Raw genomic sequence first — 22,937 nt, forward strand, 5'->3', positions numbered from 1 at the left:
ATTCTGAATCATCTGGGGGTGATCCCCGGTGGAGGGGGGGTGTTCCAAGCCCTAAACCATCCACTAGCTGGAAACCATTGGGTTGGGTCAGCAGAGGCTGGTCAGTGTTCAGGGGTTGGACTAGTGGGGCTCATGAGAGCAGAGGCTGTGAAGCTACTTTCCGGGATCCAGGTTGGTGCTTTCTGACTCTTCCTGTCTCTTCCCACAGACCCTGGGTTCCCCCTTCTCCTCCTCACCAGCCTCTGCCCTCAAGGCCCTTCTGCAGCTGTGTGGAATCAGGCTAGCTTGACCTGTCATTTGCTTCAGACATTTCCTGAGGGCTTGAGGGCCCAGGAGCTACTAGAAGGAAGGAGCATCTTCAGGGAAAGATTGCAGGAGCAAGAGCATGGCTGCACAGCTGGTCGAGGCTTAGGTACTGCTTCAGGAGCTGGAACAGGACAGAAAGGAGGTCTTGGCCCTGTTAGTGTGGGGCTAGGGGGTCTCTCCTGGTCTCAGTGAGCCTGCAGTGGCTCTGCTCCCCACTCCTCACAGCTGGGTATGTCGTGGTCTGTGCCACAATCATGTGGATATGGTCCAAAGATCCTCAAGGCCATGCTGTCTAGGCCGGCACTCCAGGATTGCTTTGTCTGGTGGAGAAGCTGGGATCAGCATGGAGGGTCCGTGTGGGGCTGCGTGCAACTGAAAATGCTGCTGAGGTGAGAGTGGTAATCTGAACAGAAAGAGGATGGCACCTCCAGGGGCACATTTGTCATAGGCTTTTCAGATGGGCACTGAGGTGCTCTTCAGAGTGAGCCTTGGTGCAGTGGTCCAGAACTGCTGAAAGCAGGTCAGCAACTGAAGTGGGACCTGGCGCCTTATCTGTGAGTCTGCTCTTTGTGTTTATGTTTAAGGCACTGCTGAGATGGAAGCTCAGAGAGTTGAGTTTCATGATTTTGAGACTCAAAAAAAAAAAAAAAAAAAAAAAAAAAGAAAAGAAAAGAAAAGAAAAGAAATCCTGGGCTGGAGCCATAGCCCAGAGGGTAGGGCAGTTGCCATGATGCAGCTGACACGGATTCAATCCCCGATATCCCAGATGGTTCCCGAACACCACCAAGAGTAATTTCTGCGCACAGAGCCAGGAGTAGCCCCTGAACACCATAGGTGTGGCTACAAAACAAAAACAAAACAATAAAAATACCTGCATAGGCGCAGCTCAGCATGCTCTTTTGCCACTATCCCCATTGGCCCTCTGCAGCTGGGCTGACTCCAGGTGCCACCTGGAGGTAAGGAGGGCCCCAAGTGCAGGGTAGAGGCAGCTCTGGGTCTTGAATGGTTTGGGGCATGTTTTTCGGTACCAGCTGCAGGTCTGAAGGTCCCTAATTTCTGTGCCAGGTTCCAGAGGGGAGGGTGGTATCCACTGCCAGGGCACGGGGCATCAGTCCTCAGAGAATAAATCTGCTCCCCATACAAACTCCTCAGTGCCTCACTGCCATGATCATCATGTGACTGAGGATGGTTGGGACTCCAGGGCACCAGCAGGTTTGTGGGTGCTGCCTCTATGGTGTCCCCCGAGGCCAGCAACAGCCTTTGAGTCTGTTGATCCTCGCTGGCATAGGACCTGAAGTCAGCCTTCCAGGGGACTTCGAGGGTGGGCTGCAGAGGCATCACTACTAGCCCTGGAGGACAATGCTCACCAATGCCATAGTTCCATGGCCTCTTGTGGCCATGTCTTTTGGTTCACATCAAGGCATATCTCCAGATGCCCCGAGTTTATAATCAGGTACATGCTGAGGTAGGTGGCAGGGCCAAGGGGACCTGGATTAGCTGAGTGGGGTAGTAGCTGAGGAAGTGGAGGGATTGTGGAAACGGGGAAGTAGGAGCACTGAGAGAGGAGCGGGGCAGTTGAAGGGGTAGAGGAACAGTGCTCTTCCCCCTAACTACCACCCCACCCCCATCACCCAACCAGGAGCAGGCAGTGGGTCCATAGACCTGCAGTTGGGTGCACTGGCCTCAAAGTCTGTATTCTGGCCACTGCAATTTGTAGTGCTTCTTTCAGTCAGAACCCGTCAGAGAGGCTGAACCAGCTGGGATCGAGCACCTAGTACTAAGATGGGTATTAATGAAAAGGTGTTTGCTAGAAGACTGAATTGTGCCTAAATCCAAAGAAAGCATTATTATTATTATTATTATTTTTGTTTTTGGGCCACACTCAGGTTACTTCTGGCTATGCGCTCAGAAATCACTGCTGGCTTGAGGGACCATATGGGACACCAGGGGATCGAACCTTGGTCCATCCTAGGCTAGTGTGAGCAATGCAGATGCACTACCACTTGCACCACCCCTCCTCTGGCCCCCAGGGAAAGCATTATGATAGCATTGTAACACCCCCATTAAAGCAGAGAGCTCTACTGTTTCCGTGAGACTCCAATGACCGGAAAAATCTAGAAGAGCTGCAAACAAAGTGATGGGGATGATATTTCTGTGTCCCTCGGGAGGAAGTGGGCTGTGTGTGTGTGTGTGTGTGTGTGTGTGTGTGTGTGTGTGTGCGTGCACGCACGCTTTTGGCCATGTATGTATAGCACAGGGGTTGCACTCTGCCTAATTAACTCCAGAGATCAGGGGCTCTCCTATGTGAGGCCCATTTGTAGAACTCAGATTCTCGTGAGAGGGCCAGCATGCTGGGCTCCCAGCAGACACCCCAGAGCAGCTGGATGCCCCCACTCGCCCTCGGCTCCCACACTCCTCCTGCCCAGCTGGGTGGGGGCGGGAGGCAGCGGATCCTCTGTCGCCCAGTTTTCCTTCTTTATTCTGCAGATGGCCCCAGTGCTGCTGTTTGCATGCCTTGTAATAAGTCGGGAGGAGACACATAGTTAAAGGGACGAGGTTTGTAATTGCGGGGGAGCATGTCTTGAGCATTCTACAGTGGGGGTAACTAATTATAGCTCTTGGGCTTTCCTCTCAAGAAAGAAGCAGAAGTTGGCCTTGTGCTCCTTCTCAGACAAGGAGCCAGGGCTTGGGGTGGCTGAGGTCAAGAGGGTATTTTTGGTCAGAACTGCAGCAGTAAGAAAGCTCAGGACGAAGGGTGAAAAGATGATTCAACTTTGAGTCTGACAATGAGGTGCCATTGCCCAGTGGCTCTGTTTGGGATTGTTCAGAATGTAGGCTTGTACTGGAATAGCCCCGACCTGCAACCTACTTTGCTCTGGCCCCCAGACTGAGGGTGACCATGTGGTAGGTAGATCCTCATCTGATCACAGAACCAGCAGCTCTAGGCTACATTGAGAGGACAGCAGGGCGGGCATTTGTCTTGCACAGTGGGTTCCATCTCTAACATGGGTTTGATCTCTAACATCCCATATGTTCCTTTGGGCACCACAGGTGTGGTTCCTGCATGCGGAGCCTGTTGTGAACCAAATAAAGGACCAGTAGCTCCATTCTTATTTATAGACAACAGACTTGGTTCTGCCTCCACCATGAGTCTTCAGCTGTGACTTGCCCATGGCTTCTTGAGACCTTTATTTCTGCAGGGACCTCTTCTCTCCTGGGCCTACTTCGGGAGCTGGGGTGTATAGGGTGCCCCGCCTTCAGATCCAAGACACAGGTTCTGCATCCTGAGGATAGGCTTGGCTGAGAGAGTCTCCACTTGTGCACACAGGAAAAATGTCTGTCTGTACAGGACTGTTACTAGCAACCTTTTTACCCCCTGGTATAAAAAGATGGTGCCAGTGGGTGGAAGCGCCCCAGAGCACAGGCAGCCCATGAGTCACCACCATTTCCTCTGTACCATCGGGTCTCAACTGTTGAGTATAGAGTACCTGCTTGGCACATAGAGGGGACCTCAGAAGTCATGCACATGCAGATCTCTTTGTTGGTGGGATGACAGATTCCACTGCAGCAGGGGGGTGGGAGTTTGGGCAGGAAGCCATGGGGCCTGTCTCCAGGGAGCTGCTCCTCAGTATCAAGCTGCCTTCAGAGAACTGTGAGAGAAACTCTGGTGTGTGACTCTGAGATTCCCTTCACCCCAAAACAAAGGTTTTCTCATAGGACTGCTTCTCTCCCACCCCTACCCCCAACCTGCCTTGTCCCACACATTTATGGGTACTAGTTTTGCTCTTCTGAATCTGTGATTTTAGTGACTCAGGAAGCTCTGTTTGGGGGTGTTGCATCCTGCACCATGAAGGGGAAACAACACTGAAGGAACATGCTTTCACATGATGGAGTTTTTCTTAGCTGCCAGATAAGGGCAATTCTGAGCAAGTACTTCAGGAAGTTGTTTGCATGTTGATGCTTTTGTCTGTGTCTTCATTATTTCTCACCCTTGAACTTTCCCAGAATCAGAGAAGACTGATTAAGGGACCCAGGAGGAGAAGCTTAGAGGGCTTGTAGGAGTGAATTTTCAGGAACTTGGTGGTGGTGATGGTTAGAACCAAGCTCTGGCATCAGTGGGCAGCCAAGTGGCATCCTTCCTCACGGCCAGCATGGGCACACATGTCCCCTCCTCTTTGTCTAAGTGGGGCCCAAACCTGTTAGCTCTGGGGAAAGTGGTGTAGGATTCTTTTAAATATATAAAAATTGGGTTTGGAGTGACAGCTTGTAGGACCGGAGCACACACAGTTGCATGCAGGAGCCCTGGGTTTATACCTTTAACCAAATAGTCATCGTTTATGTATTATCAAGTATGATGTATCAAGTGTCATCAGTTATGGCCCCCAAACCAAAAAATAGGAAGGAAGGTAGAAGTTTCTTTAAGCACCTTCCTTGACATGGTACTGGGTAAGATGGAGGGATGTGTGGTTACCCAAATGTGCATATGGATATGAAGATTTAAGTATTTAGTTGTTATTACCCTTATCTTTAGAGTAAAGATCTATGAAGGCATTTTCCTGAACTGGTTGTTGTGGATAGGAGATGGATGTAGAGGAACTGGATGGCTTGTGTACAATGGGGAGGAGAGAGGCATCTTGACTAAGGAATCCACTGCTTCCCTCCTTACAACCACGTGGATCACGAGCAGTACCTGGGAAATCTAGGACTGGAGAGTCTGCTCTGAACCCCTGCACCATATAGCCCTCCATCTCCCCAGTCCCATGAAATGGTCCTCCAACCTCTCATGGGTTCTTCTTGGTCCTCCCAGTGTAGGAAATGATCTCTGCACCCAGTTTCCTGGGGAGCTATGGAAATGCTAAGGCTGGCACAGGGATTGCTTTTTAACAGGAAAGGAAAGTCAGTCCTCAGTCTGACTCAGGCTTCCAGACCCTCGCATTTCCCTCGAGAGAATTTTAGGTGGAGACAAAGAGGGAAGTGAAACAAGTCTATTCAGGAAACTCAATGGGAAAAGATGAAACACGGGTTTCTCCAAAGTGGCTTCTTGGGAAGGCCTGTCTGGATATTGTCAAAAATCTTTTCCTGGACCAAAGCACTGAGCTTCTGGTAGTGTATTCATGAGTTTATTGCAGCCTTGTCAAAGCATTCCTGGGCATCTCCTCCCTGAGATCCCCCCTCCTCTCTGGACTCCCCACCTCTATAGGGTACCCCCACTCTCTCTGGAGTCCCCACTTTCTCTGAGGCCCCCCACTCTGGTTTCCCTCTCCAAGGTACCCCCACTCTCTGGTTTCCCTTCTCTTCTCTGGTGGTCCTCTACTCTAAGGTACCTTCATTCTTTATGAGCTCCCCTCACCTCTCCTCTCTTCTCTTGGATTCTCTTTCCTCTCGAATCCCCTTCTCTCTGTGGTCCCCTCCTCTATCTGGCTCCCCTACTACCTCTCGAAACTCCCTTCTTCTCTCTGGGGTCCTTTTATGCTCTCTGAGTCCCCTCACTCTCTGGAGCCCCCAATTCTCTTTGGGGTCTCCCCTCCCATCTGGAATTTATTCATGTCTGGGCCTGGAACTGTGCATCTGGTTTTCTGGCCCCTGAGCTGTTCTTGTCTTTGAGACTCATGCCGTGGGGCTGGTTTAGTTCCAGTGCTGTTCCCACATGCGTTAGTGGATGCCCCCCTCTCGGTGCAGCAGGTGCGACACACTCACAAAAGTAGGGAGATCAGCCACTTCTTGGTCTGGTTCCAGTTCATCAATGTTGGTTCTGCTGGAAGGTTCCTCCCTGAGTCCAGACCTGGCTGTCACCTGGCTGTCATGTGGCAGCTATTGCTGTTGGGATTCAGCATCTCTCCTAGTGCCCCACATCGCTTCCCCTGCACTGCCTGGCCTATTTATCCCATCTCCCCCTTGGCAAAGAAGATGTCAGCCAGTGGCCTTTGGGAACTACCTTATCTAAACACACAAGTGGCCAGTGTCCTCAGATGTACCCGAAGCCACCTCCCCACCAAGGGGAGTGTCACCTCATCCTCGGTCTCGGGGAGCTGGGGCCAGCTGAGCCTCTGTGCCAGCCTCTCCTGTCTCGGAGTTCTTCTAAGATTGATCTTTGTCAGCTTGAGTTTCCAGTTCCAGGGACCTTGGGGACTAAAGGACAATCACTGGGTGTGGCTGCTTCTACCTCTGCTCTGCTGCTGGGCATGGCACTGGCCCAGACTGGTTCCACCAGCTGGCAGGGTGGGGGGCATTTCTGTACTCCCATTTGATTTCCAGGGATCCAGCAGCTTCCATATGGTAATGGCTGACTCTGAGTGCATGCTTTTGAGACCAGAACTCCGTGTGTCCTGCTGCGGTTATGGATCAGTTCATTGGTTCATTAGGACTACCAAGACTTGGCACTTCTTTTGCAGATACTTTTTTTCTTGTCTTCAGATTTTGTTTGTCAAGTCCTTTCATTTAAGGAAATTTTTTAGAATTTAGAGCTATAAAATTATTCATATAATTATCATTAAGAACAATCTCTTCAGCTAGTAATTAGAGAATTTCAAAGGTGTTGGCACATACATTATATTTTTCTTCATTAAAAAAGTATGGACGGGCCCGGAGAGATAGCACAGCGGCGTTTGCCTTGCAAGCAGCCAATCTAGGACCAAAGGTGGTTGGTTCGAATCCCAGTGTCTCATATGGTCCCCCGTGCCTGCCAGGAGCTATTTTTGAACAGACAGCCAGGAGTAACCCCTGAGCATCGCTGGGTGTGGCCCAAAAAACAAAAAAAAGTATGGACAAAAAGAGAAGTTGCCCTCTCTCATACTCTTCCTTTTTTCCTTTGTGTTTTCTTTCTCTTCCTTCCTCCTTCACTTCCCTCCCTCCCTCTCTCCTCTTTCTTCCTTCCATTCTCCTGGCATTGGTCCACCATTTGAGTTGCTCTGGGATCCCTCCTGAAGGAGTTGAGTTGCAATATGGGCCTCCCATATGCAAAGCTTGAGCTCAACTTTACTTTCTTGTTTTTTTTTTAATTATAAAATGCAAAAAGAGCAAAAATATAAGGGCCAGGGTAATAGTACTTGAGGGGTAGATCTTCTGCCTTGCATGCAGTCAACCTAGCTTCTATTCCTTGCACCCCTGAACTCTTCTAGGAGTGATTCCTGAGTGCAGAGCCAGGATAAACCCTATGCACTGTCAGGTGTGAAACAAACAAACCAAAACAAAAAATAGTAAGAAACAGATACTGTCAACCAGTAGTGGGTTGGTCAACCAGTCGTGGGCCAGGCCTGGCACCCGCCATGTTGCAATTGCTCGTGTAACAACATTTGCACAACAGGGATGGACAAACCTTCCTAAGGTATCACTTTCTTCTACAGAGCAATATCACTTTAGTATTTGTTTGTTAACTTATCTACTTAATTTTGGGGTGGGAAGGACCACATTTGGCAGTGTTCAGGGATGATTCCTGGTGGTGCTCAGGGACCAATATGTGGTGCTGGAAATTGAACCTGAGTCATTTGCATGAAAAGACAAGTGCCCTACCTGCTCTCTCCGGGCCAGAAATTCATTGTTTGGAATTGGGAATCTCTGATGCCTTCTCCAAGGTACCTGGGGCTCACAGCTATAGGTAGACATGGGAGTGGTTGCCACTTTGAGGCATTTTTAGGATCTCCCAGCATGCAGCATGGATATGACTCTGGGGACTGTCTCTGGGCAAGGCTTGGGTCAAGGCTGCTGCTCTATTTGGGGGTGTGTGTGTGGATGATCAGTCATCCTGGCAACTCAAGCCATGGCTGTGAGCCTGTCCCCATGTGGAGTGACCTGACCCCACTGGATGGCACCAGCAGGAGTGGCCCCCAAAGCATGTCACCTCCTGGGTGCATAGCAAGCCTTGCCTCCTTCCTGCACACAACTAGTTCTGGGCAGACAATGGGGCCTTTTGCTGTTCTTCTTGCCCTGCAGGGAACTTGGTGCTGGGCACTTGTCCATGGGATAAGAGGGCTGCTTTTCCTGATTGTGGGGGTCCTGGAAATGAAACTGAACCTTGAAGCTTGCAGAAAGCTCTAGAAAGTTTCCCGAGTCGTACAGAAAGAGCTGTCTCTCTCTGATAGGGTAACAGCACCATGACCATGGTAGAGAAAGGACTGGTCTGGGGACATGTGCAACTCGGCTCTGTGGGAGAGTACAGTAGGCAGCTTCACTCCTCCCAGTCCCAGCATCAGGCAGGGCTCCAGCTGGCCCTCCACCTCAAGGCACACCAGAGTGCAGAAAGCCACGCAGGGCACACTGACTGCATCCTAAGCTCTTCAGCTGCTTGCAAAGATGCCTCAGATGCCTGATGTTGCACTGACATATCAGTATAGCCCAGAGTGACATCCTTGCTGTCAAGGAGGTGAGGGCCTGGCAGAGAACTCATCACCTTGTCTAAGAGTGCAATATCCAATCTGTAGTTTCGTGCTGCGGGAAAGCATGCACCCAGCACACACATATGCCAACATGCATCTATACTCTGTACTCGTGTACATGCAGACACATACTCAGACATATACATAGGTAGGCCCATACATCAGTACCCCACATACATAGATCTGTGTGCACAGTTCTAGAAACCAACCCTCAGGGCTGGAGAGATGGCACAGCAGTGAGGCATTTGCCTTGCATGCGGCTGTCCCAGAAAGGACCGGGTTCAATTCTAGGCATCTCCATGGTCCCCCAGTCTGCCAAGAGCGATTTCTGAGCGTAGAGCCAGGAGTAGGCCCAAGTGCAGCATAGGTCCACTTGCTGCCCAACCAAGGCCCTGTCTTGATTCAAGGTCCATGAGGGTGGGGCCGGCGTGGTGGTGCTAGAGGTAAGGTGTCTGCCTTGCCAGTGCTAGCCTAGGACAGACCATGGTTCGATCCCCCAGTGACCCATATGGTCCCCCAAGCCAGGAGCGACTTCTGAGCTTATAGCCAGGAGTAACCCCTGAGCGTTACAGGGTGTGGCCCAAACCCCCCCCCCCCAAAAAAAAAAAAAGGTCCATGAGGGTAATCCTGGCTGAAGGCCACAGCCTCAGGTTCACAGACCCTTAGGTATATCCTGACCTGTAAAGTGAGGGTGGCCAGGTAAGGCAGTGGCACAGGAACCCCTTCTTTCTCATTGCAGCTTATCCCTGGACCCCAGTGAGACCCCTTTGCCCTCAACAGTACCATAACAGCCCCTGGAGAAGGCTACGTGCATATTTCTGCTGCCATCTTAGTACCACACATCCCCTTGACCCCAGAGCTGGGTTGCTGGTGGCAAGAGTCCAGCATATACATCTGTTTGGCAGCGGCCAGGCTCTGCTGGGCAGTTTTTCAGTTCTATCAGCAAAGAATGAGGCTACCTTCCTAATCAGGAAGTCCCATGGAACAGGGACATGTGGTAGAGGCAGATCTGCCTGCCCTCTGCTGCTCTGTGTGGAAGTGGTAGCTATTACAGAGTCGGGACACAGGCAGAGATGATGGAGCCCTTGCTGAAAGCCCGCCCGCACTCCCATAGAAAGACCAAGTCTCGGTCACTGGCAGGGCAGACTAGGTGTGGCCGGGAGCGCCCAGGGCTGGGCCCACTCCTGAATGGCAGTGCTGGGTGATGCAGTGTTCTTCTTGTCCCCAAACCAGTCTGAGCTGCTGTAGCTCTTCCTGCTGGCTGGAAGAACCTGCGATTCCTCCACAGTTTCCTGGCATTGAGGGGGCACCTCTGCCCCCATGGTGGCCCAGCCTTTTTCGGAGCTTTTGTCCTGAATATACTTCCAAGTCTGTCTATTCCCTTAGGCTTTTGGTGAATTTGGGGCTGCTGGATTTTCCAGAGTCTCCCTAGCCCTGACTCTGCCCTGTAGCTGGATCACTGTTTTCCCCCATCCCAGTTCCAACCCCTTATTCATGCACAAAGAGTATTCCTAGGGGAAGGCATGAAAGTGGGTTTTCTGTCTTCAAAAAGTGGAGAAGGCAGCACTGGGAGGAGGCAGTGCCCTGGAGAGCTTGGGCCTACCCTGCCTCTTGCTGCCCCCTCCAGCTCCTGTGCTGCCACCGATAAGTGACCTGATGCCTGCATTTGCCACATAAAGTGGGCCTATTCAGTACATCTGCCACGTAATCAGCAGATGTCTTCTCTGAGCCACTTAATGAGACCACTAATGTGGATGGACACATCTGACACTGTTGGCACATCTGGCACAGTTTGTTGATAAGAGAGACGCAGTCAGCGGTGTCCAGTATGCAGGGGCTGTGAGAAGGGAACCCAAGCAGGAGAGGGACCAGGATTATCCAAGATATTGTCAACCATGAGAAAAAGATCTGAGGAAACAGGAAACTGCTGGAACAGTCCATGCATAGAGGTATGTCCCATCCCACTTCAGAAATGTGATTCTGGCTCTTTGGTGGATGTATTAGGGGAGATGCTTGGTTTTGAATTGCATCTAAATACAGTTTCCCTAAGTAATCTGAAAAGTGGTCATTTAAGAAGCTTGATGCTTTATTAGCAAGTCCAGAAATAGGGGAGACGGAAGCAGGTGTGAAGTTCTGTAAAATCACCGTATCTCCAAGCCCAGGATCACACAAAAAATAATCCAAACCAAGTTGAGAGTGAAACACGTATAGTCTGGCAGTCTTCTTCTTAGTATGGAGCCCCTGCTGCCTGCCAGAACTACCATTTTTATTGAGTACAGAAACCACCCCGGGTGGGGCAGTAAACCCACCCAGGTTTATAAGTAAGACAATCTGTGTTTTGGGGTAAATTAAAGTTGTAAACAAAGATACAAAGAAACCACAGATGATCTTTGTTATGGGTAAAATAAGGTGCCCTTCACTGAATTGTCAGGTTCTGGTCTCTGCTTAACTGTTCTTAGGATGAGACTCTTGTCTTGATGTTTTTAAAGTGGCTGCCACAACTCCAGCTGTCAGATTTGAGTTGTGGACAGTGAAGGAATGGATGAGAGGCTGAAGGCAGAAATGCAAACATGAGCTGCGTCTGCTCCTTAAAGCACTTTCCTAGAATTCCTAGCTCATAAATTCCAGCTAAAGCTTCTGGGCTAGACTGCCGAGGAAGCAGAAGAATTGATTTGCTGGCTTCTGTTCGTCCAGGGACAGGTCAAGATTCACTTAGTGCAGTGAAAGATGTGGGTCTGAGGGGGTACACCTGTATGCATTATACAGGGTACTGACAGGCTGGGGAGCAAGTGCTGCATAGCAGGGCAGATGGTGATGTGCAAGGGAGTGAGGTGCAGGCACTCAGCGCTTCTTTGGGACCGTGGTGACTGATGAAAGCAGAGTTTTCTGGGAGCCTGTGGGATTGCTTGGTCAGTGCTCACAGGTGAGAAATCACTGAGCCTGGACTTTAGGAGCACCTCATTCTTCATTGTATGTACATATGTACATGCGTCTATATGCATATTTTCACATGTGTGTACACACCTGCATGTATCTTTGCATGTCCCCTTCATGGGAGCTGATCTGCACTGGGTGCTCCTGGCTGCCCCTCTTCATCCCTCTCCTCTCCTGTGCTTCCTGTGGTCCCTGGTCCCCTGCACAGTTATGTGGACCCCTTGTGGGACCAGCTTGCAGGATGGTGCCAATTGCAGTAAACTCATGCAGTGCAGGGCTGTGCTGCTCTGTGACATGCTCATAGACATTTCGTTGTCTATGCAAATGGTTACCCCGCAGGGAGGGAGAAAGGGTGTGGCTGCCCCCTCTCAGACTGCGGGGTTCCAGTATGGATCCTAGGGTGATGCCCGTGGACTGGAAGGAAGGACGGAGTACCCCATCTCCCGGAGGTGGGGGGCAGGTGCTCATGAGCCCACCTCAGTGATCCTGAGGGAGGTGCCTCATGCGCAGGGCCAGTGTCTCCGCACACATGTTAACCCACATGAAAGAAAGCCCGGTCAGGCTCACTGCCACGGCTGAGCTGGACTGTGTGCTGGGCTCTGTGACCAGCCCCTCCTAGGGTGAGAGGTGCCTCCTGGGGGAGGAGGAAGGGCTTCTTGGAAGCTGTGACTTGATCAGGAAGTTCAAACTCATAGGAGGTTTATCTTGGGCATGGGTGTCCAGAGCAGCAGGGAGTACGGCTGGCCGGGAGCTGATGCTGGGCAGATCCTTAGGGCTGGGCTAGAAGGGGACCTACTGAGAGGTCAGGGTAGGTACCCTGGGTCTGCTGTGCCCCTGAGGGATGTGGTGTCTAGTGGCTGATGGACCTGGAGAGGGGCCTGGTGGTGGACTGTACCACGGAAGGGAGGATTGGTGGTGTTGGTGGTGGTGGTGGGGTTCTCTAAGGGGAAGAGTGGCTCTGCCCACTGGTGGCAGAAGGTGTGAAAAAGAGAAAGGGTGAACAACTTGCTGATCCACACAACTCCGCAGGATCCTGGCATTCTATGAGGCAGGAACATGTTCCCAAAGCTGGGATGCAGAGTCCACCCCACTTCATGCACTTCCATTCACTCCTGAGTGTAGAGCCCTCTGTGTCCCTGGCCCATCTCTGACCAGGTGCTCGGGGAGCAGTGGGGCATCTGTCAGTGCTGGCAGAGCCTGGGACATTGTCACTGTCACCTATCCCTGCCCCTCTTCAGGGCTACTTTGCACCCTCAACAGCTCTGGCCTCTCACAGAGACTGTGGCAGTGGGGCTGGCCTGTGGCTGGCCTTTCCCCAGAAGTGTTATGTGCATGCATGGGTACATAGCACATGTGTGGCCATGTGTGTGGCCATCCATGTACACATGTGTGGGTAGCACGTACCCTCACTTCATGCCTGCAGCTTCTGTGATATCACTCTGGCCACACAACCCCCATGAGCTTCACAGGAATTAGGAAGTTGGGTTCTCAAAGGGAACCCAAAACCATTTCCTTCCCTTCCCTCTTAATAGCTGCTGGGGGCATTGCATGGAGTAGGTAGAGACTGACATGCCTCCATTTTCCTCTATCCTGGACTGTTGAGAGTAGAGATGGGGAATGGCCGCCTGTGTGGGCTGCTGTGTCTGTGGGGACTTCCCCCCTGCTAGCTTTTGACTAAAGAGGTGGGTACACGCTCTGCAGGGCTGTTGGGCAAACAGAAAGTCACCCACGATTGCACATCTGACTGGTCACCTCCCCTTTGCTCTCTCCTCAGCGTCTCTTCTGAAGGCTGCACTGCAGCCACCATCTGAGAAGTGTGTGGGAGGCCCATGACCCTGCAAGAGAGCAGCCTGAGCTGACCTGTGTGCTAGGAGATGTGGTTGCATCGGGCTCTGGCTGCCCAGCCGTGCTGGGCCACGCCACAGGGCCCTGCCAGTGGGCTCTGAGCACCTGCCTGCTGCATCATTTCTGCCTGTAACGCTCGCCCTGCAGAAGCCCCACTGCAGCCCCCACCCACGAGGATGCTGCTGCTTCTGCTCGCTCTTCTGCTGGGAACAGCCCTGGCCTTTGCTCCTGGACCGAGGATTACCTGGGAGCACAGAGGTTAGGCCTGTGTCTGTGCACCTTTATTCTGGAACTTTCCATCTGGGCAGACTCTTGCTCTTGCTTCCCAGGAGATTCTTCTGTAGCTAGAAATGTGTGGGCCTGTTTTGGCTGTATTGGTGAGAGTCTAGTGAGGAGACAGACCCGAAAGGAAGTTCGTCTCCTGCTGTTGACAGTCTTGTGTAGCTGCCCCTTGTCCCGGTACTGGCACTGGGGTGAAGGGATCTGCCCCCATCTGAGCTGTCTCCTATATGTAGGACATGGGACCTGGGTGTAAGGCCTGTTTCTCCCCCATGCAAAGATAGCAGAATAGGGTGCTGAGCAGGAGGCCATGGGAATAAATGACCTACAGATACCAGACCCAAATGGTCCAGACTGAGGAAGAAGCAGCCATCCCTCGTGTCCCCCCCACCATGCTGACCCAGCCATCATTCCTGAAGTTGTGCCCTCAGTGTCCATCACAGCTGAGAAAATGTCCCTTCTGTTTTTGTGTGTCCGGTGATTGCCCTTGCTGCAGACACCAGGCTAAGTGCTGGGGTCCCTGAAAAGTGTTGTATTTACTCAGTAGCAGCAGCCTTTTCTTTGTTTCGGAACCCAGTGGTGGCCAAGGCTTATCAGAAGACCCTGTGTGATACCCAGAATGGAACCAGCAAGTGTCTTTCCATTTGTGTTTTCTCTCTTTAACCTTGCCATTGAAAATGATTTTTAAAGGGATACTTTTTTTCCTAATCAAATCTACATGGTTGTTTTCTTTCTCACCCGCCCTGCACACACGCACATAGTTGGATGGACATGATGGGGTCCGAGGCATCCAAGGTGTCACTTCCCAGGGGTCACCTCCTGGAGTCATGCACTAAAGGTTGGGCAGTCACTGTGAGGGGTGATGGCTCTGTGGCTGAGGCCCTGCAAGTCACTAGTACTGTGCTGGGGTGCAGAATGGAACGTGGGGTGCTGCCAAGGGTGAGCATGGCAGCCCCTCACTCGCTACAGACTCTTGCTGGCTGCCTGGGCAGTGGGTAAGGCCCACATCAGGCTCTCCGGTGGGGGCTGATCCATCCTATCCCCATGCAGAGGTGAAAGTGCTGCAGTTCCATGAGCCGGGAGTCTTCAACTACTCTGTCTTGCTGCTGAGCGAGGATGGGAACACCTTGTATGTGGGCGCCCGAGAAGCCGTGTTTGCCCTCAGCGCCCTGAACATCTCCCACAAGTTGCATGAGGTAAGAGTGACGCGGCCTGGACCGGCTCCTTTCTGGCCCTTCTCCTCTCCCCTGCAGCCAGGGGGCAGCGTCTAGCCCTACAGCATCCTTGAAGCTTCCTCCCACCCGCACACAGGGGGCCACTCTCCTCCCCAAGCCCCCTCTCCTGTGAATGTCGGGTTCCCACCCCTCTTGCAAGAGAAGAGGCCACAGGGCCAGCCTATACTCACATGGGTGTTTCCTCTGGACATGTCCACACCCTGCTGGACATGTTCTGTCTCTGCTGCCAGTATCTCTTCTCCAGGGTGGGGTTATATGCATGGAAGCTGATCCCCATCCCTCCTCACAGGCTCGGTGGAAGGTCTCAGAAGATAAAAAAGCAAAATGTGCAGAGAAGGGCAAGTCCAAGCAGGTAATCACTCTCCTTACTTCACCCCTGCAAGGGCCTTTTGTGGTCCTGCGCTGCTGCCTCTGGGGGCTGCCCACTGTCCCCCAATCCTCTCGTGGGGCAAGTTTTCAACGTCAACACAGGAAGTGTGTATCCAAACAGCCTAGTATAAAGCCTTCCTATGGAAACATATCTGGTACTTGCTGACCAGAGCCTTGTGTTGGGCAGTTCCTCAACTGAGTGGCCTCAAGCCCGGAGTTGCTCTAGGTGTTCTGAGTTATTTGCAGCTTCCTTCTACTACCATTTCCTCTATCTATAAAAAGTGGCCATGAGCCAGCTCTGGGTGAGGTCACATGCTCCCTGCTGGAGCTATATAAGGTCACCTCCAAGATAAGAGGCTGGCCTTTTTGCTGGTGCTTATAGACAGCTGAGAGAGGGCTAGTCACATCTGATGCTGGCTGTCTTAGAAAGAGTTGATATAATGCCCAGAGTGATAGTACAGTGGATGGGGCTCTTGCGTTGCATGCAGTTGACCTGGTTTTGATGCCCAGCATCCCATGTGGTCCCCTGAGTACCACCAGCTATAATTGCTGAGTGCAGAGCCCAGAGTAATCACCAGGTGCCCCCCTCCAAAAAAAAAAGCAAAACAAAACAAATCAAAAATAGTATGGTCTGGAGAAGAGAGATACCACAGCGGTAAGGCATTTGCCTTGTACGTGGCCAACCCAGGATGGACCGAGGGTCAATTCCTGGCATCCCATATGGTCCCCTTAGCCTGCAAGAAGCAATTCTGAGCACAAAGCCAAGAGTAACCCCTAAATGCCACTGGTATGGCCCCAAAACAAAACAAACAAAAATGTCAACGCCAGGGCACTGACTGCAAGGCCAGGGCACAGGGTCTGCACACAGGCACCCCATCTCTGTCACCCACACTGCAGGATCCCCCCAGCACTGCCAGCAGGGGCCCCTGCTAGGAATTGACCATTAGCAACAGCAGAAATGCCCCCTAGGGGCTAGAGAGATAGCACAGTGGTAGGACAGCATGTGGCCAATCCAGGGTGGACGGTGGTTCGGTGGGTCGAATCCTGGCATTCCATATGATCCCCCGGGCCTGCCAGGAGTGATTTCTAAGCACAGAGTCAAGAGTAACCCCTGAGTGCCACCGGGTGTGACCCAAAAACTAAAAAAGGAAGGGAGGGAGGGAGAGAGGGAGGAAGGAAATGCTCCCCATACAAAAAGAAAATTTATAGTTTTTTAGCCAAGTGCTAGAACAATGTCACTAAAGTTACTAACCTCAGAAAAGTGGGGAGTAAGAGGAATGGGCAGTGAGGGAAGCAGGCAGAGGCTTCCCTCTGTGCAGGCCTCTCTCAGTGCTTCTCCCTGCATCAGCACCTGGCAGAGCAGAGGCATCTCTGGAGGTGTCTCAGACCATGAAGTCCTGAACTGTGCTGCTCAGGATGGGGGTCTTCAGTGGCTCCTGCCTTCCTGCAGGCCAGCCTGGTGGTAGCTTGGCTTCAGCACGGCCTCTTTCTGGAGCCCAGACATTCCCTGTCCTTACCTGTAGGCTTGTGGCTGAGTCCCCTACAGAGGGACTCCCCACAAAGACCAAATCCCCTCACCCTTGGCCCAAGTGCATCCAGGCTATCTCACAGGGTCGTCAGAACCATCTGAGGTTGCATGTTTGCAATTTGGGGTCCTGGGTCTTGGTTGAGGAGCTGAGGTGACAAAAACCTGTGCCAAGCCCAGGGGAGCCAGTGTGAGAATTAGGGTGGGGATTAGTCTCAGGCTGTATGCTGGAGGGATTGGGGGTGGGGAGACAGCGAAGGCCAGGCCGGAAGTTGACTTCAGGGCCGCATGTAGTTGGATTGGGAGCCGAAGGACGGGTGGTGGTGATGCCTCTTTTCTGTCCCTGCAGACCGAGTGTCTCAACTACATCCGTGTGCTCCAGCCACTCGGCCCCGGGGCTCTGTACGTGTGTGGCACCAATGCCTTTCAACCTACCTGTGACCACCTGGTGAGTTGGGTACCACCTGCCTGCAGAGGTCTTGAAGACATGCCTCTGGCCCTCCACAGAAGACCCCAGCCTTCCAAGCCAGGGTCCTGTCCATGAAACTGCGAGTCAGGCCTGTGCTGGAAGATGTGCTGTGCTTGTGCGACTTCTCTCTGCTACCTTCTGACTTGTGTACCTGGGGGAAACTGGCTGCCCTACCCTGGATACTGACTCTTCACACTCATTCAGAGCTGAGTGCAGTGTGGCCATGAGTTCACAGCTGATGCCCTAAATACATCAGTGGTGGAGATAAGGCAGGGCTGTGGGCTGCGGTGATTTTTATTTCCCTCTTCTGCTTGTTTAGTGACAGCTTCTGGAATAAGAACAACAGGAGAGTCGCAGGGGCTAACATGTTGCCTCACAGGCAGTTGGTCCTCAGTCTACCCCCAGCACCGCAGCCAGGCCCCCCTAAAAGAATCTCTCAACTAAGGACAGCACAGGGTCTGGTGGTATAGGCAGCATTGGCCTTGACCCTGGAGCTGCAGGTCCCATAAGTGTCTGCCATGGAACTGTGTGTGCACACGAGCATAATGGGAAGCTGGTGCCTCTGTGGCTAGCAGACCCCTGCCACAATCCTGCTAATTGTCCCAAGCATCCTGGACAGAAGTAATTGGCCATTTCTGGCTGGGGCCTGCAGACACCCTATTTTCTATAGTCTCCAAAGCTCAAACCCTGCAGGTGATTTTCAGCAGCATGCCATGGAGCCTTGCCAGCCTTCTGTGCACCCCTAGCCTCCTGGTGCCTCTGTGCAGTTTCCCTCAGGCAGACCTGCTGTGCCAATAGGCATGTGTGTCCGTGCCCCTTCCTTCTCCCCTTGTTTCTCTGCTTCCCTTTTTCTGAGTTTCCTGTCTGACTATTTCCTTGGCTCCAACTTGCTGTTTTGAATCCTTTAGTTTCAGGCTGCTGACCTGCTTGCTCACTGGCTTGGCTGTGCCTCCTCCAGCACAGCCTGTATCTGGCACTGTGATTCCCCTCCCCCTCTTGGTCCCCTGTGTGTCTCCTCCCACTCCCAGCATAATGACTTTGAACACACAACACAGCATAGACACGGGGCCGGAGCAGTGGCACAGTGGTAGGGCATTTGCCTTGCATACCACTGGATGTGGTTCGATCCCCTGGCATCCCATATGGTCCCTCAAACCGGAAGCCATTTCTAAGCGCATAGCCAGGAATAACCCCTGAGCATCACCGGGTATGGCCCCAAAACCAATAATAATAATTAAAATTAAAAACCAGCAAAGACACAAATGCCACAGAAACTGAGGTGCTGATACCAACCATTCCTTCCTCCTGTAGAATTTAACATCGTTCCAGTTTCTGGGGAAAAATGAGGATGGCAAAGGGAGGTGCCCCTTCGACCCAGCCCATACCTACACATCGGTGATGGTTGGTAAGTGCCCAAACTACGCACCCCGGTCCTTCCCAGGGCACTGTTGCCTGCCCCACTACTCTACCTCCTCCTCTTCCGTCATTTCCTTCTGCTTCACATTCCATGTAAGTGGAATCTCTCGGAGACCCACAGTGGGAGGTTTGAGCTTGTCCACGAGGACACACCTCGTGGGACAGGTGGAAAAGACTTTGCATCCATCATGTTGGTTCAGGTCCTCCAGATTTTCCAGCCTGGAGTCTAGTGAGCACGTGTGAGGCATGTGTTATAAGCTGCCTCCTGCCTCATAATAACCTGGGGGCCTGTGTGTGGCCCTGCTGATTTGTGCTCTCACTGGATGTGGAAATTATTCACTTAATGCTAGTTATTGCTCCATGTTGCATAGAATACAATGGAACATGGAGCATAAAACTGTGCATGTCAGTGTTGGAATATTGTGCACGCGAAACCCTCCCATCATCAGTATTGCAAACTAGAGTGCCTCTAATAAGTACATAAATCTAAAGATAGGAATGATGTTAGAATGGAATAAAACAATCCATGTAAGTGTAACAGGGGGCAGGCTAGACAAGTGGGTCAGTGGCTGAAGCCTGGCTCCTAAGGACAGGGCAGTGCCAGGCACCAGTCCTACTGCTGGCATTGATCTCCTCCATCCTTATGACCTGCTGCAGATGGAGACTTATATTCTGGGACGTCCTACAACTTCCTGGGGAGTGAACCCATCATCTCCCGGAATTCTTCACACAGCCCCCTGAGGACAGAATATGCGATTCCATGGCTAAACGGTGAGTCTGGGACCACGATGGCGAACCTATGGCACATATGCCAGCAGTGGCACATGAAGGCCTTGCAGCTGGCACATGGCAATTAATAACTTTATAAAATTTAAAAAGTGTGGGGCCAGAGAGATAGCGTGGAGGTAAGGCATTTGCCTTGCATACAGAAGGTCGATGGTTTGAATCCCGGCATCCCATATGGTCCCCTGAGCCTGCCAGGAGGATTTCTGAGCATAGAGCCAGGAGTAACCCCTGAGCGCTGCCGGGTGTGACCCATAAGACAAAACCCCCCCCAAAAAATTTATAAAGAGCTTTAAGATACTAAAATCTTATTATTAAGGTTTAATCGACGTGTTGGCACTTTGAGGAAATTCTTTGGTTTTGTGTGGCAGTTTGGGCACTCAGGCTCAAAAAGGTGAGCCATCATGGTCTAGGGTGATCTCATGGGGGGTCTTGCCCTCATACCAGGTGGAGCCTCTGTCTTTTGCCAGCTGGCCAAGCCTGTGTCCCTTCCCTGCTAAAGCAGGTGATTTCTGGGCACTGCATACCCCAAGATGTGGACTACAGGCAGATAGGAAGTGTCCTTTCCTCCATGAGGCACACCAGGGCTCTCATAGAGTGGTGGCTGGTAGATCACTGACTCACCAGGTGATGGATGCCACATCCCAATGGCTTTGCCTCTGAGCTCCATGCCCAGGGCTTGAATCTGGGTACCTGATTACTTCTGGATGGGTCCATGTGGGGTTCTAGGGCTGCAGGTTCATACCACGGGTGGGAATGTGCTTGGGAATCAGCACTCCACAGTGACTGTTGAGGGCCTCATGGACAAAGACATCACCCATGGACTCAGGGATTTGGGTAGGGAGCTTGCATCTGAGCCACAGCCTCAAGGTTGGATGACACTTGCTTGCCCCTCTCTCAACTCAGCCCTCTGGCTTCTTGAAGGGGAGGGGGTGAGTTAGCTGTGGCTGCAGCAGCACAGCGCCCATAGAGTGAGGGAAGGTGAGTGGGGCCATCTGGACTCGGCCCGGGGCTCAGGTGTAATGGAAGACCCCAGCCCTTTGCATACTGGGTGACGGGGTGTCTCCCCACAGAGCCAAGTTTTGTCTTCTCGGATGTGGTGCGGGAGAGTCCTGACAGCACCACAGGCGGGGATGACCGTGTGTTCTTCTTCTTCACTGAAGTGTCTGTGGAATATGAGTTTGTCTTCAAGCTCCTAATCCCTCGCGTGGCACGGGTATGCAAGGTGAGCCTCAGCCCCCACTGCAACCCAGCTCCCTGTGTCCCCCTTAACTTACCCAGACTCTCAGGACAGCACAGGGTGGTGCGAGGGGACTTGTGCCCCACAATGTCAGTAGGAGTCCCCCTTGCTTTTCAGGCCACTTCCTCACCACCTCCTGCCACCCAGGTGAAGTTGTTTCTGTTTTCTGCATAAACAAGGTTCCCCCTCCCGTTCCATTGAAGAGGATACATGTACTTTCTGGTATCTGGAGGAATCAGGACACTCTGACTTTTGCAGAATTAGGACAGTAAGGAGGGCATTTGCCTTGTCCCTTCGCCCCAACAGGTGTGACCTCTGAGCATCTCTGGGTGTTGTATATGAAAATATTTCCATAAGATTATTCTTTGCGGGCCCGGAGAGATAGCACAGTGGCATTTGCCTTGCAAGCAGCCTATTTAGGACCAAAGGTGCTTGGTTCGAATCCCGGTGTCCCATATGGTCCCCCGTGCCTGCCAGGAGCTATTTCTGAGCAGACAGCCAGGAGTAACCCCTGAGCACTGCCAGGTGTGGCCCAAAAACCAAAAACTTAAAAAAAAAAAAAGATTATTCTTTGCCTATTGTCCCACTTTGAACTTCCAGGTAGGGGCGCTGTTGAGAGTCGAATAAATAGTTTGGGAGTGAGGTGTTCAGGGTCTTTTGCCAGAGTTGGCTGGCTAGCTCGAGGTGTGTTTTAGAGCTAGGAGCAGGCTGACAAAGGACTCTCTTCACCCAACCTTTTACCCCTTAAACCTCCTGTCTATGTGGATTATTTGCTGCAGATAAATATTACCAAGATCTCCCCCCAAAAGGGGACAAGAGGATGGGAATCAATTTCTCATTCTGGGAGCTCTTTGCGAATACTCAAATAATCAACAAAGGAGTAAACGGGACCCAACAAATGGGGCAACATGTAGGTATGGCCCAAAGCCACACACACACACACACACACACACACACACACACACACACACACACACCTGTCACACCTTGGCCACTAGGAGTGTTGAGACCCTGAGTGGAGGTGAGAGGAGGCACACACACACACACACACACACACACACACACACACACCTGTCACCTGTCACACCTTGGCCACTAAGAGTGTTGAGACCCTGAGTGGAGGTGAGAGGAGGTACAGGCACACACACACACACACACACACACACACACACATACACACACACACACCCGTCACACCTTGACCACTAAGAGTGTTGAGACCCTGAGTGGAGGTGAGAGGAGGTACAGGCCAGTAGCCCACGAGGACGCCTCAGGAAAGCGGGGCTTCTCTAGCCATGCCCTGACCCTTGAGTCTGAGCCACTTTGAGCCCTGCCAGTCTCTGGGCTGGATGTGCCATGCCTCTTTGGGCACTGCTGTTGCGACTTTCCGCCGAGTCGAGCCTGTTCTCTGCATTTGTGTCTTGCCCTTGGCCCTGGTCGGCAACAGCAGCCCCTCACTGCTCACAGGCAGTTTGCTTTTTCCCGTCCTTCAGGCCTATGTGGTGTAGGGGGATCCTGGTTAGAATCGACCCTCCATGCTCATCACTCGTGAGCACTTCTATCCTCTACTGACCATGCACACTTTCGGTTCCAGGGGGACCAAGGTGGCCTGCGCACCCTACAGAAGAAGTGGACGTCGTTCCTCAAGGCCAGACTGGTGTGTGCCAGGCCTGACAGCAACCTGGTCTTTAACGTGCTGCAGGATGTGTTTGTCCTTCGGGCCAAGGACCTCAAGGAGCCTGTGTTCTATGGGGTGTTCACTCCACAACTGTGAGTGCTCAGTCCGGGGGCAGGGAGGTGGGATGTGGACCCACCTCCTGCAGTGCCTCACACTGACCCTCCTCCCAGGAACAATGTGGGACTGTCGGCAGTGTGTGCGTACAACCTGTCCACAGTGGAGGCTGTCTTCTCGAAAGGCAAATACATGCAGAGTACCACAGTGGAGCAATCCCACACCAAGTGGGTGCGCTACAATGGGGCCCTGCCCACGCCGCGACCTGGAGCGGTAAGTGCAGCTGGCGGGACAGACTGAAAGGGACTGGAAGTACATATACATCCACAGACACTCTGAGACATACACTCATGCACAAACACACACACACACACACACACACATATGCACGCACACGCACACACACAGCATACCCTGGTTCTTCTCATTTTT

General features: G+C 52.1%; 1 protein-coding gene across 2 annotated transcripts in view; it reads left to right on the forward strand.

The window, feature by feature from the left end:
* SEMA4D (semaphorin 4D) overlaps window positions 1-22,937 on the forward strand; it is a 58,899-nt gene that overhangs the window by 19,871 nt on the left and 16,091 nt on the right. For both annotated transcript variants that reach the window (XM_049769554.1, XM_049769553.1), the window contains exons 2-10: window positions 13,387-13,715; window positions 14,787-14,932; window positions 15,261-15,323; window positions 17,215-17,313; window positions 18,646-18,739; window positions 19,408-19,521; window positions 20,607-20,758; window positions 22,368-22,543; window positions 22,622-22,778. In XM_049769554.1, coding sequence (XP_049625511.1) covers window positions 13,634-13,715; window positions 14,787-14,932; window positions 15,261-15,323; window positions 17,215-17,313; window positions 18,646-18,739; window positions 19,408-19,521; window positions 20,607-20,758; window positions 22,368-22,543; window positions 22,622-22,778 — 1,083 coding nt within the window. In that variant the 5' untranslated portion in view covers window positions 13,387-13,633. The remainder of the gene's footprint in view (window positions 1-13,386; window positions 13,716-14,786; window positions 14,933-15,260; window positions 15,324-17,214; window positions 17,314-18,645; window positions 18,740-19,407; window positions 19,522-20,606; window positions 20,759-22,367; window positions 22,544-22,621; window positions 22,779-22,937) is intronic.

The sequence above is a fragment of the Suncus etruscus genome, chromosome 3, assembly GCF_024139225.1.
Source record: "Suncus etruscus isolate mSunEtr1 chromosome 3, mSunEtr1.pri.cur, whole genome shotgun sequence".
NCBI classification, from domain to species: domain Eukaryota; kingdom Metazoa; phylum Chordata; class Mammalia; order Eulipotyphla; family Soricidae; genus Suncus; species Suncus etruscus.